Source organism: Cynara cardunculus, assembly GCF_001531365.2.
Source record: "Cynara cardunculus var. scolymus isolate 2C chromosome LG 1, CcrdV1, whole genome shotgun sequence".
NCBI lineage: Eukaryota > Viridiplantae > Streptophyta > Magnoliopsida > Asterales > Asteraceae > Cynara > Cynara cardunculus.
The window spans coordinates 9,369,034-9,393,802 of NC_037528.1; the positions used below are offsets into that span (position 1 = coordinate 9,369,034).

General features: G+C 31.7%; 2 protein-coding genes across 5 annotated transcripts; both read right to left on the bottom strand.

The window, feature by feature from the left end:
- Window positions 1-4,955: 4,955 nt before the first annotated feature.
- LOC112515228 (isovaleryl-CoA dehydrogenase, mitochondrial-like) lies at window positions 4,956-9,528 on the bottom strand. Its single transcript, XM_025121907.1, has 15 exons — window positions 9,366-9,528; window positions 7,760-7,843; window positions 7,621-7,678; window positions 7,281-7,405; window positions 7,163-7,207; window positions 7,008-7,056; window positions 6,804-6,913; window positions 6,494-6,570; window positions 6,262-6,312; window positions 6,106-6,170; window positions 5,830-5,984; window positions 5,699-5,739; window positions 5,554-5,608; window positions 5,283-5,339; window positions 4,956-5,199 (listed from the first exon to the last, which is right to left on the bottom strand). Exons 1-15 carry the CDS (start codon window positions 9,486-9,488, stop codon window positions 5,053-5,055), a joined length of 1,242 nt encoding a protein of 413 aa, XP_024977675.1. The 5' UTR covers window positions 9,489-9,528; the 3' UTR covers window positions 4,956-5,052.
- Window positions 9,529-17,134: 7,606 nt separating this feature from the next.
- On the bottom strand, window positions 17,135-24,130 carry LOC112502359. 4 transcript variants are annotated; one of them, XR_003067674.1, is made up of 8 exons: window positions 23,850-24,130; window positions 22,967-23,022; window positions 21,996-22,870; window positions 20,053-20,248; window positions 19,621-19,890; window positions 19,146-19,510; window positions 18,443-18,723; window positions 17,135-17,209 (listed from the first exon to the last, which is right to left on the bottom strand). XR_003067674.1 is itself a non-coding variant. In XM_025106254.1 (7 exons), the coding sequence occupies exons 1-7, from the start codon at window positions 24,023-24,025 to the stop codon at window positions 18,583-18,585; spliced, it is 2,079 nt and encodes a 692-aa protein (XP_024962022.1). In that variant the 5' UTR covers window positions 24,026-24,130; the 3' UTR covers window positions 17,956-18,582. The 4 variants fall into 4 exon arrangements, 2 of the variants coding, with proteins under 2 accessions (XP_024962022.1, XP_024962028.1); XR_003067673.1 differs by lacking the exon at window positions 17,135-17,209 and adding an exon at window positions 17,410-17,654; XM_025106254.1 differs by lacking the exon at window positions 17,135-17,209 and having other exon boundaries at window positions 17,956-18,723.
- Between the last annotated feature and the right edge of the window lie 639 nt (window positions 24,131-24,769).

Here is a 24,769-nt window from a genome sequence, read left to right on the forward strand (position 1 = left end):
TTATATTCAAGTCTCATGTGTGTGTATATTATATTCAAGTATAAAAATAAAAATATACATATATTGATCGTAATTTCATTTATATAAATGAGTTTACAGATATTTTGATTATATGTGTGTGTGTGTGTATTAAATAATTGTTATATAAATAAGAAATAGAGTCACTTGAGATAAAAGAATTAAAAAATATTGGGTATAACTAACGAAAATGAATAGTCTAGTTAATTTAATGTTTTGATAATAATTATATCAATAAAAAAAAAGCAAAATCTGAGAAAAAAGAAAATTATGATTGCGATGCCCAAAAATTTCACCTTATTGTCGGTGTTTTTTACCTACAAAATTACAAATTAAGAAACTATAAAAAAGACAAAAGTGAATTCATAACACAAACAAAAATAATCAAAATTCTAAAGTCTCAATAGAGACTTCTGTTAACCCATGATCCAATGCCTTCTTACCTATATTGGTATACTCTTCTGCCATAGATGAACAAGTTGAGGGTTGTATCGGTTTACCCGGTTAAACTCATGTTTATAATTCTCTTATGTCGAATGGGGTAATTGGTAAGGAAAATAATAGAGAGACATAGATTGAAGGATGATTAGATCAATAACAATAAAAACAAAAATGAAAAATATAAAGAAATTAAGGGATGAAGATAAAGTTGGATGGTTTAGAGGTTAATTGTTAATTAAAGTGGTTACAAGATTACCAAAATGGTCTGATTACCAAAATGGTCCGATTACGATAAAAAAAAGCATACATTTTCAGATGTAGGGACATGGAAGTCTTTAACATAATTAATATTTTAAAAAATTCAAAAAAAGAAGAAAATTTCCTAGCTAAGAACCCTACTCTAAGAAGGTGTCACATCGCTTTGTGTTGGTTTTCTTTTAAAATATATATAGATTTTTGGAAAAATTATTAAAACAGTCATTGTTCATGATTGGTTTCATCTCCGAACGTATTTGATATAAGGTTTTTGAGTATATACTGGTAAAATATAAGGTTTTTTTTTTTACCATTTTCGTTGAAAATGGGTAGAACATGTTAAACTTTGTTCTATTTTTATTCATGTCTGTTACTCATATCAATCATGTAACAATGATCTATGTTTTGTTCTATTTATTTTGTCACATTTCAATATCTCAAATCGATCCAAATATTAATATTATAAAAAAGTACCATTTTGGAAAGTGAATAATGTTTCTGTCGATGTGATTTTAGTAAATCCTCTAATTTTTAGATTTTCAATACTTTATCATAAATAATTACTCTTTTTAAGAAGTTTGAGATATAAATTCTTTTTATGACAAAACCAGTTAAGAAAAGTATGTGATTATTTTTTTCTAACGAAAGATCATGTGAGAAAAGAAATTAAGGTGAATAACATAATAAGGGATATCGACTTTTGATCACTTTTAATCTCACCCTACCCCATGAATTGCATTTGATACAGGAATTGACTCGTGCATCTCATTAATGTTGATCTTCAATTATAATTGATATAAGGGTAAATATCCATTCTACCCTTTTTATTACACCTTTCATTCTCAACGAAAACCAACCATTTTTTTTAATGGATATACTATAAATTTTCTAAAAGTTGTTATTAACTCAGAAAACTTATATCTTTAAAAAGAATTACCAACTATATGAGACGGTCCAACTTATATCTATATTTAGGATTTCAAAACTACTCTTGTTTTTTCATGCATTATTGACTTCCTATACCTAGTATTGAGTGTATGAATGTTAAATATTTTTCTCTCTCTAAAAAATAATAAATTCTTAAGCTATAACGAACATAAGCTTTTGATTATAAGATTGATGGTTCCAAAAAAGTTTGTTTAACCTTAAAAGTTTAAAACGGTGATGAAAAACATTAACATGAGTTGAAATTGAAATCTCAGTTATTGATATTGATTTAGATAGAGTGTTATTCCAAATAGTTAACATTGTAGGACCGACGGATACAGATTATAAGTCCCCTCCTCGTCATTTAATGAGACTATCCCCAGTTTACCTCGAATTTAGCCTCGTTTCTTCTTGCGTAATAAGATTCTTATTTAGTATACGAACTCTCTCGAGTCTTGATTCATAGTCCCACACGTAAAAGTACATAAGGTTGCATCTCCTTTTGCCGATCAAGAAAGGGAAATGTGATACCCAGCCTCGATTTGAGCCAAACGTGGATTCCTGACATGGGTCATAGTTACCGGGGACCCCGAATCCTCAATCGGGACGGACGAACCGGTTTCCTTGACAAGTGGAGATAAATCACCTGTGTACCTATAATCATGAAACTTGTATTGTTTCATAAATATACTTCACTTAAAAATTTAGAAAATAAATTCCAATAAAAAATTAATTTATATCAAAGATTTTTGAATTTATAATAGAAATAACAATAACATAAATAACTTGTACTAACTAAAATTAAAATAATATAATTTAACATTCCAATGATGAAAATTAAATGCAATTAAAATATCCTTTGTCATTACAATAATGGAAATAAAACAGAAAAATACAATCACATTAACTTAAATAAAATTACATTACTAAAATAAGTAAGAAACACACATTAATTTTAAAATATTATTATCTTCAAAATATTTTCTGAAATTCAAAATACAAATAATTCAAAACATATCAACAAAATAAACAAACCATGACAAATTTTTATCTTTAATTTGTTTTTTTAGGGTTAAATACATGAAATAGCAACTTACTTTCATAAAAAAAATTTATTATAACATTCTATTTTTGTTTTTCTTTATTATAACAATGTACTTTCAAATTATTTTTTATTAAGGCATCGTACTTTAAAAAATTTACCTATTATAACAATGGTTAACCTGTTACCTTTTAAACATGTTAACCTCTTGATTTTTTTTGCTTGTGTGGCTTTAATGAGGTGATGTGGATGACACATCATTTTGATACTTAACTAAAATAAAAATAAAAACTTATTTCAAATTATTATTAGTGATTTTCATTTTTCATTGCTATGATTTAAAAAGAACATTTAATTTTTTTGACTTTTTCTTATTAACTTGCATGCAAATTAAATATTCTAGAGTGACATATTTTCTTAAATAAATATGATACATTATTTTCGAGAGATATTTTGTTTGTAAAAAAAGTAACACTTCTTATTTTATGTTGTTTAAAAAAAATACATATCTTTTAAAATTCTCTCTAAAATGTTAATGAAATAAATTGTGATCTATAATTTTTTAATATTATTATATAATAAATAATTCAAAAAATTTAATTAATTTAATATATTTATATGTCAAATAAAAGTTTTTTTTTTGGTAAAAAAGGAACAATTCTTATTTTCTTTTTTCAAAAAACACAATTTTTTTTTTCAAAAATATCAGCGAAATAAGTTGTGTTATGCTAATTTTATTAATATTGGTATATTAATGAATAATTTGGGATTTTTTTAATTCATTTAATAGATTTATTAAATATCATGTAAAATATCTAAATATTAAAACTAAAAGTACATGTTAAATAAAAACTAGTAGATGCTATAATAAAATAATTTTGAAAGTACAATGTTGTAATAAGAAAGTCGCATCACTATAATACATGTAGACAACATACGTGGACAATGAGGTGGCATGAAAACCTGGTATAATGGGTAAATTTAAATCAAAAGGTCACCTAATGCTATAATGGGTAAAATTTTCAAAGTATAATGTCCTAATAAAAAATAATTTGAAAGTACGTTATTGTAATAAGAACAACTGAAATTACAATGTTATAATAAAAAAAATTATGAAAGTAAATTGCTATTTTATGTATTTTGACTTTTTTTTTTTTTATAAATGTGATGGGCTCATATCCAAACAAAAGTACAAAAGAAACCACTATACCAATTGCCAAATCAACATAAAGCCCATGAAGCCCAATACGATGATCCAGCCCACCTGCAACAAAAATGGTACCTTTTAACCCCACATCTCAATTGGGCTTGCCGTTAAAGCATTTCCATTTTCCAACTTTCAATCCAAGTTCCAACAACAACAATTTCTTCAAAATATTGAAAAATATAGAGAACCTTTTTTGCCTTTGTTTTAATAGTTTCAACTCTAATTAAGTAATTACCAAGTTACGTTACCTTACAAGATGAATATGGTAAGGATCAAGAATTTTATTCGATAAAAGAGAAACAAGGACCGAAAGTCTTACCCGGTAAGTGAGAGGTGACAGTTCTTATTACGGTTAGTGTTTACCGGGTAAATTGTTGCATATGATGATGTTTTCGTAGACTAAAATATTACCCAGTAAGTAAGAGATAATGTTGAATTTCACAGGTAAACGCTTACCGGGTAAGTGATTAGGTAAACGGCCCCTTAACGTCTTCACGGAAATTTGGTTAAAGATGCTCCATTTTTACATTTTCAAGTTGTGATGATAATATGGGGTTGGTGGTGTCAAGGCTATAACCGAGTATAATTCTTATACAACCGGAGACCATTTAGATATGTTTGAGTTTGTTGCTCCAAAGATGACGGAACAAGGAAATGCTCTTTTTTCACATCGTTTGGCCGAAAGTTTTGATGACCCAGTAGGTTCACAGTTGAGTTCGATGAGCTTAATATTTGCAGAAGAAGATTGTCGTCGACTATGGATTCTTGATTTGGTTTTTGAATGGCAATTGTGCTCTTGTGTCGAACTCCTTTGTCGTCACTCGTCATTATTCTTCAGACTAGTGCAATTTACCTTGTTAGAAAATGTCTAGTATCACAAGAACAATTTTCTTGGCTAGACGGGAAACCTTTGAAGCAGATAAAAAAAGAGAATCGATGGACGTAACCTGATACGGAAACTCATGGTTACGGAAAAAAAATAGACCAATATCACTTATCAATATGTGCATTGGTAATTACAAAATCAATAATTTTATAGTTATCAACCACAAGAGCCAATAATAAGATAAATCATAAAAGTTAGATGATCAAATTATATACCATGCATTAAAAGTAGCACATTTCTTGTGATTTTTAATTTAAAAGAAAGGAGATTAACTTCTTATTGTTCCTTGAAAAGTTCACGACCAACAATCATCCTTCTGATCTCACTCGTTCCGGCACCGATCTCGTATAATTTAGCGTCCCGAAGAAACCGGCCAGTCGGGTACTCGTTCACGTACCCATTACCACCCAGACATTGAATTGCCTGCCAAACAAACATTCACATTTTCTTATAAACAAAACCAGTTGAAAAAATGAATGAATCATTTATGATCTATCTCATTGCACCTGCAGAGCTACTTGGGTGGCTCTTTCTGCAGCAACAAGTATAACTCCAGCACAATCCTGTAAAAGGAATTTGGTACAATTGTTAATGCCATTCCTAACTTTTGAAGAAGGAATTTGGTACAATTGTTAATGCCATTCCTAACTTTTGAAGGTCAAAATAGGGATTTTCCTGACCGTAATCTTCAAGGACCTATGAGATTAACTGGCCCACATAGCCACAGTTACCCAAAAAACAAAAAGAATTTTAATGTTGATAGGGTAGAAAGTGGACCTTTGGAACAAGTATCCCATTATCACATTGCCTTGCAACAGAATACATGTATGCTCTGTAAAAAATGTTAAATGTTGATCGTTAGTAAAAACAAAGAAAAGGGAGGTTCAAGAGTTATGAAGTCGAGCAACAGCATGTGTTTTACCTTGAAGACTGCAAAGAAGTATACATGTCTGCAATCTTCCCCTGTTTTCACAGCAAATAGAGTTGGAAAGGATTGTCGCCTGTTTTTTTTCAAAATGACAAGTCGGATTTGAATGGGGGGCGATTACTGACCTCCATAAGTTGAAACTCTCCAATGGGGCGGCCGAATTGTTCTCGTTGGCGGACGTAAGGAAGAACAACATCAAGACATGACTGCATGATGCCGATAGGTCCAGCTGCCAATACAAGTCTCTCTAAATCTAAACCCGACATCATCACATACACTCCTGAAATGGATGATCTTAAATATATATCATGATTCAACTTCAAAACTGAAGAAAAATCAAAGACTTCCAGTAGATACATTTTGGTCTATAGACGGGAAACACGAAAAGATTATATTCATACCTTTTCCCTCTTCACCAAGAACATTCTCTTCAGGAACGAAGCAATTATCAAAAACAAGCTCGCATCTGAGATTTGTAACAATCGGATAGTCAGATGGTATTGTTATTAAAAAAAAGATATGAATCAGACATGGGGTTATTTATTTAGTTAACATACGTATCACTTCCTCGCATTCCAAGTTTGTCCAATTTCTGGGCAGTACTGAACCTGCATTACATTTAGAAGGAAAAGAAAAAGTTCATACTAAATCAAGAAAAAGATACTTGGCATATATTATAGTCCAAGCAAGAAAAAGAAAAGATAGTTAATGTGTAGTATCAAATCTCGATTTTGTATACAAACAAGCACGTTTTCATCCCCTTAAAGCCATTGAGATGAAAAGATGTACCCCGGCATCCCTTTCTCAATAATGAATGCTGTGATCCCCTTTGAGCGAGCAGCAACATTTGTTTTAGCATAAACCACCTGATTTTGACCAACTAATAAGTCAACAAAGATACAAAAACGGATCATCTGGAAACTCTTTTGAAATGATTAAAGAATGGTTCATCATACAGTAATACAGAAGACATTATCAAAAACATATACTGAAATTCCGATACCAAAGAGTTTTTTAGAGATGAAATAAAGAATGTTCTAGACATATCTAAAAATTCTTGATAACTTTCTGGGTGTTATAACATTCTATATAAATGTACCAGAGTTTGAGCAATTGGACCATTGGTGCACCACATCTTATTCCCATTTAGAACATAACCGCCATCAACACGGTCAGCTTTGCATTTCATGCCAACAACATCTGAACCAGCTGACGATATGAAAAAGAAAGAAAAATCAACTCAAAATAAAGCATCATTGATCTAAAAGACAAGATATTCCAAAACTGTAAAATCGAAAATTACCATTCGGCTCACTCATCGCAAGAGCTCCCACATGCTCCCCACGGATTAGCTTTACAAAGAAAATGGAAGGAACTTAGCACGGAGTCATTAAAGGACGAAATGTGCACTTCGCAAACCAAAATTACATTCACTGAACAACTAGTACTAAATAAAACCTTGGGCAAATATTTTTCCTTCTGGGCAGCATTTCCATTTCTCACCTGCAAGATAGACAAACTTGTTAGACACGTATGAAGTGCTGAAAATTCAGAAATATAGAGTTTTTAGTGTTACCAATTGATTGATGCAGAGGTTAGAATGGGCACCAAAGGACAACCCGACTGATCCTGATGCACGGCTAATCTCCTCCAGAGCTATGCAGTGATACAAATAACCAAGGCCTAGTCCTCCGTATTCCTCTTCAAAACAAAATTAACTTTTACAATTGGATAATACCTCGTGTAGGCAACTCAAACCAAGAAGTAAAACTGAAGTCCACTTAAAGAGAAGGAAAAAGAAGTAATCTTTCCACGACTGCACAGCTACATGACTTATATCATATGTTCTTTTTTTGGCACAATATGCTCAGAAAAGTAGCAAGAAATCAAGAGAAATAGAGAGGATGCAGCTCTACCTGGAGCGGTAATTCCATGAAGATTAAAGTCACCCATTAGTTTCCATAAGTTAACCTCCTAAACCACAAACAAGCCATAGTCAATTTTTGGAGATCATATACATGCATTAGATATATAAAAACCAATAATGGATGAAACCTTTGGGAAATAATTTGTTCTGTCTATTTCTGGTGCATGAGGTGCTATATGCTCTTGGGCAAATTGAGCGACACTTTCTTTGAACTGTCATCATTGCAATAAGTTGTTAGAAAATAGCCAAAGCTGTCTTTTGAGACAAGAAATAGTAGTTAAGTTGGTAAAGTTTAAAGAATTCGAAATTGAAGATCGATAAGCTCAGCATCCTCCAATTCTCACAAGTCCACAAAAAAGGATAAAGTAATAACAATGGTAATCAAAACAATCTTAGAAATGCCAATTAACCAAATCATTTAAAGGGCAAACTAATGAGTATAATCAACCAAGCACTGTCAAAACAGAACAGTTGAAAACCATTCAACACACATAATAAATTCCACACTATTATCTCAAAACAAGCAAGATACTATCCAAAACTAAACTAGTAGAATTTATGGCTAGATAAAACATGATACTGGAAGTAGTTTATTCATTTTGCACTTCACAGTTTATCAAAATCATTTGAAGAGCAAGGGGCCAATTCAACCTTGATCAACTTGAGCTTACTCATAATCTGGATCTATTACATACCCAACTATATAAATCCCAGAATCTCTCTCCTTCGTTTATCTTAGTTTCATCATGCCGCAAATGACACCATAACTTATATCTAATTGGAATTGAAGTTTTAGACATTTGGAGTGCCTTTATATACAAATGTCAACAACAAACCACTAATCTATACGGGTCGAAGTGTTGGGAGAAAAACAAAATGCATGACAGGAGAATGGAAGTTACAGTATGAGGATGCTGAGGTGCACCTGCGGCCAGCCCATGTTAGATAGGATACCAGATGAGGCTTTCCAAGCAGGTCTGGGAGTCGCACTTATTAACAGTATTAAGAGAGGGAATACAACAGTGGGTTGAACATGTTCGCAGGGACAAACGGGTTAGGAGGGTGGAGAGAGTCACAGTCAAGGGGTTAAGGATGAGAGAGGGCATGCAAAAAGGACATGGGGAAAGCAACTGAAGTTGGATATGAAGGCATTAGTATCGTCAGAGTACATGATCTTCTTGTTCAGCCTGTCTTTGCGCTTCCAAGAAAAAATTGATTGCTTCAGACTCTTTGCTTTCTTTCATAAATCTAGAAGAATTATTTCTGCAAAATGTGGCTTTTAGTTAGGCTTCGCAAATCTTTCTTGCAACCCTAAGTTCTTCTAAGAAAAAATCTCACTACCTCTTGAGATAGAAGAAACGTGTGCCTGCATCTTATCTTACCCTATACACCCTACTTCTAACATATTGTAATCATAATTTTTGTTGCAAAATAACCATTAGAAAATGTCAAAAAAAAAATCTTACACTGGAAATTTTTGTGTTTTGGGAAATATAGGGTTAGTTTGACTACAGATAGCTATGATTAGGGAAGTAATAGCGGAGATTTGAATCTCCATGTCAATGACCCAATAGCTAAACTCGCAAAGTTTGGTAACAATTCAGATGATTACCATGCAATCAATAACAGCATTGGCATGATTCACAAATTGAACAACATAGTACCTTCCATTAGATTAAACAAACATAAATAAAATTGAAATCAAAAGCCAGAAGAAGCTAGGGTTTAGGGAACCTGTATCTGCGTATCATCGAACAACATAGAAGTTGAAAAGAAGGCTCGTTGATGTTGAAAAGAACCTTTGGTTACCGATAATGCAGCGAGTATTGATCTTGATCTCACCAATCTGTGCATCATCTTGAAACACAAGCACAGAAGTGGAGGGGGGTAAAGGGTTTAAAATAGGATCGACAACTGGTTTAGTTCCGTGACGAAATGGGGTTCCGAGTGGGGCCTGTGGCTCCATAATTAGACTGGCGGTCTTTTAGGGATTGGGTTGGGTATGTATGCGTGAGGGGGAGAGATAAGCTTCAACATAAGGTGATAAACGTGGATTCTTGAACATCCGAATTAATTGGATTTGTTGTGTGGCCTTGTCACTCGTGTATCAATAGGTGGTGAGATCGGTCAATGGAATAAGATCAGGTAGGCACTTGACCTAAAAAAACAAAAATTAAGTAATTTTAAAACGTTTCTTTGAATTATTAGGAGAGTGTTCGTACAATATAGCGAGATATATCTCGATTTTAATGTTTCGTTTTATTTCGTTTCTATAGATGTTTTAATACGGTTTTTATGTGGTTTTGAGAAATGAATAATGTTTTTATTTTCGAATAAAATATAAATATGAAAATATCATAAAATTTCAAAAATAAATATATCAATATTAGTATCAAATTAACTATCTAAAAGTTCTTGTTTTTCATGTAATTTTTTTAATTCAATTTTTTTATTATAATTTAGATTTACATTTAATAACAGAGTAATTTGTTTTTTAATTTAATAATATATAATTTTTTATAAGGATAATAATTAAGTATTATGTTAGAAATCAATGATGATTCTAATTATATTTTATATTTAAAATGAAATGTTTATCTTGTATTTGATTATGATTATCTGTAAGTTAGTTACACGAATTCAAACATAAAACTTTAATTAGTTGTACCTACGCACGGTTAGTTCGTAACTTTGAATTTTAAGTAATATGTATTAATAAACAGTACTTCATGCATAAAAATTTGTTTTCAAAAGTTTTTTTTAAATGCTTTATAATATAGTATAGATTTTATATCGTTATCTATGAGCAAACATGATACGGTATTATATTTTTTTTTTCAGTATCTTGTATCAAACAAGTATAATTGGTATGTAAAATTTTATATCATATATCAACCAACTAAATTAGTACCAATTTTTTTTCGGTTGGTACATGTTGGTCGATTTTGTATCAAATACAAGTTAAAGTTACAAATTTATTTATATTAACATCACCAACTAGATTCAGATACATTAAAACTATTGGGTATCCAAATAATATGTTGATACGTATTGTATCATTTATCAGTACATATACAAGCCTTAAAATAATTTGTATATGGTACAACTATTCATTAATAACTAGAAGGGTACTCGTGCAATGCATCGAGACACATCTTGATTTCAGTGTTTTGTTTTATTCTTTTTTTATGTCAATATAATACAGTTTTATGTGGTTTTGAAAAAAACGGTAATGTTTTTATTTTTGAATAAAGTATAAATTTGAAAATATCATAAAATTTTGCAAAAAAAATTATATCGATATCAGTATCAAATTAATATTTTTAAAAGTTCTTGTATTTTGATATAATTTCCTTAATTCAATTTTTTAATTATAATTTAATTTAAATTAGTAACAAAGAAATTTAATTTAGGTTTAATAATATAATTTTTATATGAATAATAACTAAATATTCAAATAGAACTCAATAATTATTCTAATTATATTTTATATTTAAAATGATATATCTATCCAATATTTGATTATGTTTATCTACAGTTAGTTACATGAATTTAAATATGGAGTTTTAATAAGTTGTACTTATGCACAATTTACTTGTAATATTAAATTTTAAGTAATATGCATCAATAAACAGTACTTCGTGCATAAAAAATTGTCTTTAAGAGTTTTTTGTCAAATACTTTATAATATAGTATAGATATGATACAAACGGACATTGAAAGTGATGACTAACTATGAAGATGTGGACGAGTTACCAAGCTTGTTAGAGTTGGGCGAATGAATTGAGTCAAATTCTATCTATCCATCCATATCATAATTTAGCAAAGAAGATAAGAGCATTTAAAATCAAAGCATGTTGTATTACACTAAACATTAGTTAATAATAACTAAAATAATAAGGGGTTGTTTACCAAATTTTCTATTAAGTCATCTCTGGATATATTTGTATGTCTGGATAAATTTATGTTGATGTTTACTTTTCTATCTGAATCAACAGTCTGAATAACATAAATGACCAATTTACCACTGAGCATGAACTACGCGTTGTTTAATAAATTGTTGTTCATTTTTTAAGGGAAATGATATTTCTGAAAAATAAAATATTTAAATATCAAAACATAAATTTATAAATTCATTGATGTCATCTAAAGTTCAAGACATAAATTCATTGATATCATCTAAAAATTAAAACATAAATTCATAAAATACTTAAAAATCCAAGTTCAAATACAAAGTAGCCAATCAACCCAACCTCTAGAATACAACTTTCTAAGAAAGTTTTGACAATATTGGGATTCTTCCAACTAATTCTAACCATTTGTTATTGTTGTGTTTCACCTGTTTGTTCCATACCTATAACGAACATTCGAGCTATTAAACAAGGAAAAGACATGATAACATTCTAATACAAATAACTAAACCAACCAAAGACTAGTAACATTGTAAACAAGTAAAGTCTCCAGCTTTTTCAAACTAATAAACCCAAACTGAAGACTAGTAACATTCAAACTTGAAGACTAGTAAACCAACCAAATTGTAAGGAAGCAAGTCAGTTGATAGTAAGAAGTATACATGCATCCCAGAAATTTTGAATAACTGTGGTTATAAAAGCCAACTGGGAATAGCTTGAATCCATGAAGTTTAATAGTCAAGAATTGAGATAAAAAAAGGAAGTTTAGTTGGGCTTTGTGTCAAACTAATGCTAGGTAAAGAGGAGTTGATTATGTGTTTCTGTCAAGAATCAATAATGGTATGTTTGATTTTAACAGAGTGAAGAATGGAAGGGAAGAAATCATAATCGTCAATATCTCCAATAAAACAACTGACAGACCAACTATTGAACCAATTGTTTGAGTTAAAAAAAAAATAGATATCATCTATTTTTAAAAAATAGATTATCATATGTTTGATTTGAAAGGTTATTTCAGATTTCATATACAACTGACAGACCCAACTATTGAACTTCAAGTTCCATATTTGAACAACTTGGTTTCTGAAACACTATGGCAGCATACAGATACTAAAAAACACTATGGCAGCATACAAAAGCAAACAGATACTAAAAAACACTATGGCAACATACAGAAGCAAACATATACTAAAAAACACTATGGCAGTATACAGAAACAAACAGATACTAAAAAAACACTATAGCAGCATATTCTGTTTTGGTGAAGCAAATACTATGGCAGCATACAGAAGCAAACAGATACTAAAAAACACTATGGCAGCATATTCTGTTTTGGTGAAGCAAATACTATGGCAGCATACAGAAGCAAACACTATGGTGATATTATGTTTTGGTGAAGCAAATAGAAGCAATGGAGAATGAAACATATAAAGCAGCAAACAGAAGCAATGGAGAAGCAAAACCTTCGGAGATGATAACAGATATGGAACTTAAAGTCGAAAATCATGAAATCGATAGATATCAGCTAGGGTTTCTTTCTAAAAGCAAATAATCGATAGATAAAGTGGAGAAGTGGTTACCTTTGGAGAAGAGAGGAATCGATTTGAAGAGATTAATCGGTCGATTATGGTTCTTTGGAGGAAAAGAGAGCAATGTTGATGGGTGTTGGGTTGAGAGAGGCGTGCGTTGTAAGGGTAGGGAGAGTTTTTTTTTGGCTTAATCTGGATAACTCATGTTTTTGATATGGGTGAATAAGCCCGAAGTAAACATACTATTTTTACTGTGCAAATAAGCTAATTTATCCATTAAGCTCATTAAGCCTCAAGTAAACACACCTTAAAATCGATATTGTATGGTCTTATTATGGTACACGAATTCTAATGCAACATTCAACCAAGTTTAGATAGTTGGTACTGTGCTACCGACCAATTAGATTGGTACCAACTGCATTGGTATCAATTAAATTGGTACGGTTGATATAAAAATTGGTTGGTTTGTCATGGTATAAAATTGATAATACCATCGAATCTAGTATATTATATAGCTTTTACTAAAGTTGACTAGCAAGGACTGAGCCAAAATTCCAACCTAGAGGTGGCTAGACAATGTTAAATGAATTGAACTTGGTTTATAGGTTGAATGTATTCACACAAGCTATTAATACGAGGTACGCGATTAATGTTGGTTGTTGTAAGGTTTGGAAGATTTTGAGAGAAAATTTGAGTTGATATAAATGCATAATTAAGAATTTTAAGCGATTATAAAAAAACAAATGAAAAAAAATCATGAATTTTGTGATTTTAATCTTATTCCATAAGATATCTGCATATAAAGAACCATATAAAAACATTACTGAGATATAATCAGTAAATATCAAAACATGTATATCTCTTGTTATAAAAACCAAAACCACTTGGCCAAAACCAATGAGACCAAAACTAAAAAAGTTTGAGGTTAAATAGATAACAAAAAGAAATGAAATATAAAGAATGGAAATTAGATGATTGGAACGGTTTTAATACGAAACTCTTATATATTTATTGGTTTATTATTTTATATTATGTTGATTTATTTTAAGATAAAGTTTTATCTAAAGGAGATAAAACCTAATGAGTTTAATTTGATTAAACAAGTAGAGACTAAAATTATATAAAAAGAAAAAGAAAAAGAAAAAGGAGTTAGATAAATGAAGTCACGAAAGAAGTGATATTTGATATCGATGTTTATCCTATGAGTTTAAAAATATGATATATATGCTGTTTGTATTAAAAAAAAACAAAATGCACAAAATAGCAATCTACTTTCATAAATTTCTTTATTATAGTATTGTACTTCTAGTTTTTCTTATTACAACAATGTACTTTCAAACTATTTTTTATTAGAACATTGTACTTTAAAAAATTTACCCATTATAGCATTGGGTAACCTTTTGATTTAAATTTACCTATTACACCAGGTTTTCATGCCACCTCATTGTCCACGTAGACTGTCCACATGTATTATAGTGATGTGACTTTACAACATTGTACTTTCAAAATTATTTTATTATAGCATCTACTAGATTTTATTAAACAATGTACTTTTAATATTTAGATATTTTACATGTTATTAATAAATATATTAAATGAATTAAAATAAATCTAAATTATTCATTAATATACCAATATTAATAAAACTAGTAAAAGACAACTTATCTCGCTAATATTTTTTTAAAAATGTGTTTTTTGAAAAAAAAATAAGAATTGGTTATTTTTTACCAAAAATATATTATCTTCTAAAGAATATATTTTATTTGTTTAAAAACTTTTACTTGACGCATAAATGTATTAAATTAATTAGATTTTTTTGAATTATTTATTAATATACCAATATTAAAAAATTGTAGAACACAATTTATTTCGTTAACATTTTAGAGAGAACTTTAAAAGATGTGTATTTTTTTGAACAACAGAAAATGAGAAGTGTTATCTTTTTTACAAACAAAATATATCTCGGAAATAATGTAGCATATTTATTTATGAAATATTTTACTCTAGAATATTTAATTTGCATGCAACTTAATAAAAAAAAGTCAAAAAAATTAATTATTTTTTTAAATCATAACAATGAAAAATGAAAATTACAAATAATTTTTTATTTTTATTTTAAGAAAGTTACCAAAATGATGTGTCATCCACATCACCTCATTAAAGCCACACAAGCAAAAAAAAGTCAAGGGGTTAACCGGTTTAAAAGGTAATAGGTTACTCATTGTTATACTGGGTAGATTTTTTAAAGTACAATGCCTTAATAAAAAATAATTTGAAAATATATTGCTGTAATAAAAAAAAAAACAAAAGTAGAATGTTATAATAAGAAAATTTATGAAAGTAGGTTGCTATTTCATGCATTTAATCCAAAAAAAAATAACAATTCTTGAGTTAAAGGAAGTAGTGTTCAATTAATTTCGCCACCCAAACTACTCACACTAATCCTCGACTTATTGTTTCAGAACTCGTTTAACTTTTTTCGAAATGTAATATGTATATAATATAAGTTTGGGTTCGATGAGAATGAGAGTTATGATGAGAAGTGTAAGAAGCGATCTTCACCCTTGTATGCACATTACATTGAGATGCACCAGCTCAATCTCGTATCAAACACGAGTCATGAGTGGGTTTGAGATTAAAGATGATCAAGAGTTCAAATCTCTTCTTATGTTTCTCACATTAACTCTCCTTCTCACACAATATATATAAAGAGAGGGAGAGATAGGGTATCAAACGAGAACATCATCAAAACTAGAAAATATGAGACAACCAAATCAAATACAATTACTAAATGCAATCAACACATGGATGCACGGATGACTTGGCCTGCGACTTAGGTCGTGCATGTGTAAAATCACATGTGAATTGATCGTTCTCATGTTTTTTTATTTGATCATCGTTCTCATTGAGCACAACTCTCCATGTTATATCTATATATATACTATATTATAAAGCATTTGACAAAAACTCTTAAAAACTACTTTTTATGTGTAAAGTACTGTTTATTACTGCATATTACTTAAAACTCAAGATTGCAAGTAGATTATGCGTAGATACAACTTATTAAAGTTTCATATCTGAATTTGTGTACTACTTTTTATGTGTAAAGTACTGTTTATTAATGCATATTACTTAAAACTCAAGATTACAAGTAGATTATGCGTAAGTACAACTTATTAAAGTTTCATATCTGAATTTGTGTAACTAACTGCAGATAAACATAATCAAATACAAAATAAACATCTCATTTTAAATATAAAAAATCTAAGATATAATTAGAATAATCGTTGAATCCTAACAGAATACTTAAATATTATCTTTATAAAATTTATAATATAAAACCAAAAATAAATTATTTCATTATCAAACTTAGATTAAATTATAATAAAAAATAAATTAAAGAAATTACATAAAAAATGAGAACTTTTAAATAGTTGATTTATATTAACATTGTTATAGTTATTTTCAAATTTTTATGATATCTTCAAATTTAAAATCATTATTGCTTTCTTAAAAACACATAAAATCGTATTATAACATCGACAAGGACAAATAATAAAATAAAACATTAAAATTGAGATATGTCTCACTACGCAAGTACTCTTCTAGTATATATTAATAATAACAAGAATAAGAAAATATTCTTTTTGGAATTGAATCATTGAGAATGCAACCCAGAAACAGTTGCCGAAATTGACTGAAAAAAACTATTTAAGTTAAACTTTTTGCAACAACTTGACGTAATTAATCGACTGGTCTTTGAATTTTTTTTGTTCTTTAATAACTATATAGTTGCTTCAGGCACATCATGGGTTTTGGTTAGTATGATGTTATATAAAGAATTCAATTCAAAAAATGTGTTGTATATCAGAAAATATTATTATATCAATGAAAACACCTTACAAACAAATGTCACACCTTTATTTTCGATCTGACTAGGTTGACCATTGTCGACTTTTCAAGTTTTTGAACTTGTAAACCAAGTAATGTAACAATTATAGTTGGTATGTAAAATCAACTATCAAATATGTATACAAACTTATTTGATTACCAATAATTTACAGGACCATGACAACCCTATAAAATCAAACAGATAATGTATGGGACTATGACTAGAAGGCTACAACATGGCATGTTCCTACACGAGTACACAAAATGTTAAAAATATCAAATTACAAGTATTTTATTAAACAAGGTTGAGTTCCGGTGAGAATGAAAGTTATGGCGAGAAGGGTAAGAATGGATCTCCACCCTTGGATCAATCATAATTGTAGAGAAACACCAATGAGATACACCGACTCAGTTCCCTTCTAAAACATAATTCCTAGGTTGGTTTGATTAAAAGTGATCAATGGTCAAAATCTCTTTACATTTGTCACATTAACTCCTATTCTCACACAGTCCTCCATCTTAATTAACATAGGACCACAGTATAGCACCGACCTAGCCCCTGCTAATAAATGTTGATGACATAAAATTGAAGAAAACTTGGGTGAGTTTTAGCGTGTTATTTTTCTGGGTTGCATATCATAAATATCTTGTCCTGTTATTATGTGTTCATGTTCTGTTAAATGATACCACTTCTAAATTGTAAGAGTAGACCAGATTTGCCTGCTAGGTTTGTAAAAATTTAATCGTAAAAGCAAACAAGCGAATTTGGCATGTTCAAAGAATAAACCGTAAGAGCAGACAAGTGTAAGCCACTTTCGTCCTTGTGGTTTCAAGATTGCAGCTTCCGTCTCTATGGCTTGTAACTCATTGCTATTTCACCCACAAGGCTACTTCCTACCTTTTAAGTATAAGGACAAAAACAGTAAAGGATTGTAAACCACAGGACGAAAATAGCAATACATTGTAAATCATAAAGACAAAAAAACAATGAATTGTAAACCATAGAGATGAAAATCATATTTTACAAACCGCAGGGACGAAAACCAATTTACTCTAGCCACAAAAAATGTTGATCAAACATTCTTTTTCAAATACATAATCAATGAACTCCTAACGCAAGTAGTAGTTGAAAATGTCAATCGGGTTTTTCCGAAAATATAAAATAGTCTCAAGACAGTTGCTGAGCACCCCTCTAACACGCAATAAGCCTTTTTCCTGTCAGATAGTCGTTTTGACGTTAACCGGCCCTTCTCTTCTCCTAAAACGTTACTGGTATCTAGATACTGCTGTCTAAATATGTCATAACTATTTCCTAACACATAAATTGTCACAAGAAATGTCAATCAGCCCTTTCTAACACATAAATTGTTGCTAGAAATGTCAATTACCTTTTTTCTAACACATAAATGGTCACTACTAAAAGTTAAATCAGCTTCTTCTAACACAGCAGTTAGTAGCTAGAAATGTTAATAAGAAATACCTGCAACTAAAGAGAACCAAAGTAGATGATCTCCATTGAATTCTGTTTTGAGAAGACATGGAAGATAGCGGTGGAAGTTCCATATTTGTCTCCAACAGTTGGTATCAACTAAACATCAACAGTTTCAACATGGGAAATATTCACTCACTGTTTTCATCATCGAGAACTGGAAGAATTCCCAACGCTGAAGAGCCAAGATGCATTCCTCGAACAATGCCTCCATAATCAGTCTTGATCTTATGGCATAGAAGCAAGACAGAGTCCCAAAGTGCTGTTCTTCCCTGCAATTGAAATAACAATTATTGGATTAACAAAAGAGCAAGATGAAGCCTCAAAGTTCAAATCTTTGAAAGTATTGTACGCTGATTTCCCTTAAAAAGTATCTGCTGACCATATCGTCAAAAAAAATGTACTCCCTCAGCCCCAAAATAAATGCAAACTCTGTTACAAACAACTCATTCAAGAACATGTGATTTTGGGGCGAAAACAACTACATTTTGCAAAAATAAGTGATTTTAGGGGAAAAAGACAAACACTGTGATCTTCTTGCGTTTATGTTTTTCATAATTTGTCCAGAAAAATGCTAATTCATTCAAGCAGTGGACTTATTGTCGATTCTTTTGCAAGAACAGTGGTTAGTTTGTAAAAAAAAGCCAAGTTATGATAGTTCAAAAAGTCAATGACTTCTTAATTATCACCATACCTCAAAAGAAAACTGGGGCTTCTTATCCCAATACAAGGCGAAGATCGGGGGGCTTTGTTTGCCAACAGCCAATAAACAAGCTCCAGGATGAAGCACGGAGGGGACTCCTGTAATTACAGCCAAATACTTCTCTGGAAACCGCTCTTTAGGTGGAAGTACACCTAAAAATAAAGGGTTCTTGCTAGACTGTGCACCAGCATGAGATGTAGGATCTACATGTAGCATCCACTTCGGGTGTTCCAAGAAAGCACAAAATAGATACGCCAGCAAATGAGAGTCTGTTGGAACTTCATTCCATTTCTTATTCAACTTGTCTCTGTTCGTTATATACTCGAAGTTCTTAACACAGGTTCCTACAGCAAGTTCTGCGAGATATTGACACATGGGTTATCTCAATTTATTTTTCATGCACTAAACTTAAGTGCCCAATTTGATTACTGTTTTTAATATAGAAGCTATCAAGAAAAAGGACTACCTCGGATTCTCCGAACTGTATAATCTCCCCGTATACTGCTCTGTGGTAGCAAACCCTTCGCCCATTCCCCTTTCACCAAAGCAAGAAGCTTCTGATGTTCAGTTATGACATCTATAAATTCCTGTATGACAGGGATCGAAGGGTTTTGCGCTGGCATCTGTTGGAAACCACCCAGAGGCGACTTTGCTACAAAAGTATGAAATTGAAAAGCCTTTTCAAAAAAGAGCGCAGTGTATAACGACCATAAAGAAAATATCCCTCCATTCAGTACTGTGAACATGACAAGAATAACTAGATTTTACAGGGAATAGCAAAAAATGTATTAAACCATATAGCAGATGTGAGTTATATCAGACCAGAAAATAGTCCATATGAAAAACAGGTCAAAGTAGAAGTCTCAACTTGGATAAATAACAGGACAAAGTGACTTACACATGGAAGCATCTAGAGTTTGAACAAGAGTAGTGCGTAACTGAAGAAGAAGCCCTTCTTCGTCAAGGGTATATGCAGGCTGCCAATCGTTATTTCTCTCATTGGAAGAGACAGTTGCAGTAGCTCCTACTGTCGAATCAAGTCCTACCTTGCTGATTGTAACAGATATACCAAGTTTAGCAGCAGCCTCCATAACCTATGCAATCAAACACGAAATGTTCTAAATAACATGCTATACTTCAGCCAAACAATCAGGGCCTGCATCAAGAAAGTATGCACTATTGTAGGATGTTTTATGTTCCCAAGAACCTAACAAACTATCATCTGAAAGTTTGTATTATTAGTCCACAGGGTGGACGTGGGTCCAAATGATTAAAGAAACATAGTGCACGAAAATGTAAAAGAACATGCCAATTTTGGACATAGAGGACTTCCCTATTTTTGCTTAAAAAACGCTCAAACGCCTGAATTCAATTTAATCAAAACATGAAACCTTTTTCTGTGGAGCGCACTGAAGCAATGGCAAAAGCAGATAGCCCTTTTAAGGGTGTGATTCTCAAGATCAGGATAAACCTCTTTTCCTTGTCCAGGTAAGCGTGTGAAAAGGAATCCTCAGTCCCCATGTGTATGACAACGTTATTCACTGCAAATTTTTCTTCTGTTTACCTTTTTTTGGATGGGTATCTCAGGCTATGCCTGGACTAATCCCGGCAAATTGTGGTGGCCACAATTGTTGTAGACGCCAGGAATCGAACCCAGGGCCAGATGCGATATTCCACCACATCCCCCCAGGTCTTGACCACCACAACCCTTGTGGCTTTCTTTTGTTTACCTTAAAGATGGATATAAGTGCTTATAGAAAACAACTGACCTAGTTTTAAATAATCTAATCAACATGATATAAAAAAATTGTCTTTTCATCTCTGTGGTGTCTTGTTATGCAAAAGCCGCAATTGTAGCATTTTTCAGTATTAAAACATCAGCTATGGTTTGAGCAAGTGAATAATACATGAAACAGATACAATAATTATATTTTTAAAAAGTGAGCCCAAATACATGATGAAGAAGCATCAGCTATCATGTATGAACACATGTCATGCTGGATGTTTAACTTCAGCAAAAAGATACAAGTGAAACAGCTTCTTAATCGCGAAGATTTTCATGACTACTTTTATCAACAAAGCTGGGCGCTATCTTCTTAAAGATTTATATAAATCTAGATAGAAAACAAGAGACATAAGAACTTAAGAAGTAACTAACCTAGGGAAGGAAACATATTAATAGGCTTGTATTAAGAGTACGGGGGGTGGAAGGTACTAACATAAAGACCATGAATAATTTATGTCAGACAGATTTTACTGTGTCGATTTTCATGTGATCTGATATGTGAAACCTGTTCAAATTATTGAACATTGGGACCAAAAATATTCTACGGATTTTCAAGTGGATGGAATGAGCCCATAAATGTGTAAACCATCTAATGTTTGATGCTAAATTTCCTTGTGTATCAACTTTGCACATAGGCTTTCATAACATGTCAAAGATCATTGTGTTTATGGGGCTTCTCTATCCCATTTTAACGTTTTACTTTCCCCAGTGAATTCTAGACCAATCAAGATATCAATACTTGGTAGTTTGGTAGACACTCTTAATGCACATATTATTGCAATTTCAACTTCTAAAAGGCGTGACCATATTAGTCAACTGATGGTCATCCTTTGTGAAATTACTCAGCTGCAGATAATGACATAACATTTGTCGTCAAAGACTAAGCAATTTGGATGAATTATTATTGTACATGGAGTTCTAAACCAGTCGCTTAACTGATACTTGCAGGGAAAATGGCCAAAAGATAATTTTATTGTTCATATTACCTCCATGAATATTAATTGTGCAGTTTTAACAGACAACTAAAATTAAGTAGATCACAAATTGCAACAAACCTTTATGTGGCTAGTATCGATTTTTGCAAGCAAGGGATTCAGCAGAACTGAAGAAAACCACTGCCTGAGATGGTCACGCCACTGCTCGATTTGTGGATAGACGCCTAGGCGTTCGAAAGCATCAATTGACTCTTCCATGGACATGGGTGGAGGGAGATCACCCTCCCCTTTCTTTGGTGGAGTACTGAACTTCTGAGAACCAGGGGACATGCGAACGGGCCTTAGAGGTGTACTTCTCGTAGTACCAGAAGTATTGGTACTGGGGCTAGATATACCAAGCCCGCTTATTGTGGGAGGTGGAGTAACGACTTTACCAGCAGACATGGAAAACTTCTCATCAAAATCCGCCAAGAATGTTTCAAGCTGTTTTTCTGTTGATATTTCTCGGGTAGAAGATGCTCGCTTACTTGACCAAGGAGTGGAGACATATTGATCCAGGCCTGGTGGTGTCTTTAAATTTGGTGATTGTGAAGGGACAAGATAGACTGATGGAGAAGCTGGTGGCTTAGAAGAGGTGCTGAAAGAATGCATCTTGTTTCCACTACCAGCAGTAGATTTGTCACTGTTTATACGAGTTGAATGGTCTGAACCCATAAATGGTTGGTGGAGGGGGACAAGTATATTTGAAGGTGATGTGTTAGCTTTAGGTTTGGGTGGCTCCTTTGAAGACTTTGATTCAGCCTGTTCAAACTTTGGCTTTATTCCCAACAGCTCCAGTTGTCGTTTGGTCAGATTTAGTTTCTCGTTGGAGCCAGTAGAGGTAGATGCAGCTGTAGCAGCTCTTGTTTTCCATAACGAGATGGCTTTGAGAAGGGCAAATAAGGATCCAATCAAAACCAGAGCCATGGCAGCCTGCATCACTTTCAGAAAGAGATCTGTGTACAAACATAAAAAAAATCAAGGGGAATATCAAGCTGATAATTTTAGAAGAATCTAAGTCTAGAAAATCCATTACGAAGAATATTACTCACAAGCAACGTCTTGAGTAACATATCTGAGCTTGGAACTGTCAACAATTTCGTTTTCCCTTGAATAGTACACAACAAATTATTTATTAGTCACTGAATGCAAGAAAACCAGTATAAAAGAAACAAAAACAATCAATCTTGGATATTTATTTAGCAAGTTGTATAATGTCAGATATTTCAGAATTGCAATCACCTAAAGAACTGCCATTTTATGTTTGAAGACATGAAAGGAAAACAGATGAGCCAAACTACGAACCTGGTTATGAACTAGACCTTTATATTTTAGTATACTTCTTACACATTACAAATCTAATTCATGATAACATTGCATGAACAACCATCATGAGATTTTACGTAAGAAATGGAAAATAAGCAATGTTGTAATTCTTTCCAAATTCAGGTCATTTTTCAAAATACATGGATGCAACCGTTCGTTTCAGCCATATTCACTTGAATTTAACTTCTAGATTAAAATTCAGGCGTTACAGCCACTAGCAATTTCATAGAGATGCAAACATGCTCAAAAGGAAATATAAATATATAGAGAGAGAGAGAGGGAGGATCAAACAAGAACAGTTCCTATTTTAAAAAAATATGTTTACGGGCGAATCATCACATTGATTTAAGCGACCTTGCCCGGCGACCTGCAGAAGTCGACCGGACACTTTTTTTACCAGTAAAATCACATGTTTTCGTTTGATCCTGCCTCTCTATACACACACACACACACACATATATATATATAACAAGCAAAGGTTTCATCCAAATACAAGTATATGAAGTAGCAGAAACGACTACAACAGCGCTTTGTTGACGAATGCAATCGAATACGAAACAGAGAAGTCACTGTAATAGTGAAGGGGAAAGCAGGGGGTATGTAAGGTACCTGAGAATGAAGAAGAGGGAGAAAGCAGAAGCAGAGGAGATAGAAAGAATGAAGATGAAAGTAGAGTTGGAGGGGCGGAGGCTGTTGGTGGTTAGGGCAGCAGAGACAGCAGGGTTCTGATACACCGCAAACTTCGTACCGGGATTAGATGGGGCCTTTCTTCCTCCTCCCTCCATTGGTAGAACGATTTCTGAAGAATGCGCGATTTGGTGCGATAGGGTTTATACTGTTACGCCATTGATAACCTTCTCATCTCAAGCTCCCAGGTTCAAAATAGGGCAGTAAACTTTCCAACTTCAAAAAACACGAACTGTTTGGTCGGCATTTTAAATATAAAACTTTCTCGTAAATTAATAGTGAAAATTCAATCAAATTCTAATTTTAAACAGAACCCATAATTTATGAAGTAAAACAACATTTTCAATATATTTTTATAATTTATTTAAAATAAAAAATTAAAATCAAAATATATATAGAAGGGTTACATTTAATTTTAACGGATTTTTTATTTTAAAATTTCAGCTATCTATATCTTATTTAAACTAGAAAGGTACTCGCGCAATGCAGCGAACTACATTTTTATTTTAATATTTTATTTTATTCTTTATCTCAATCGATGTTATAATATTAAAAATCTTGATGTTTTTATTTTTGAATAAGTTATAAATTTGAATATATCATAAAAATTTGACAAAAATATATCGATATTAGTATCAAACTAGAAGTGTACTCGCGCAATGCAGCGAGATACATCGTGATTTTAATATTTCATTTTATTCTTTATCTCAGTCGATGTTATAATATAGCTTTATGTGATTTTAAGAAAGCGATGATGTTTTTATTTTTGAATAAAATATATGTTTGAAGATATCATAAAAATTTGACAAAAATATATCGATATTAGTATCAAATTAACTATT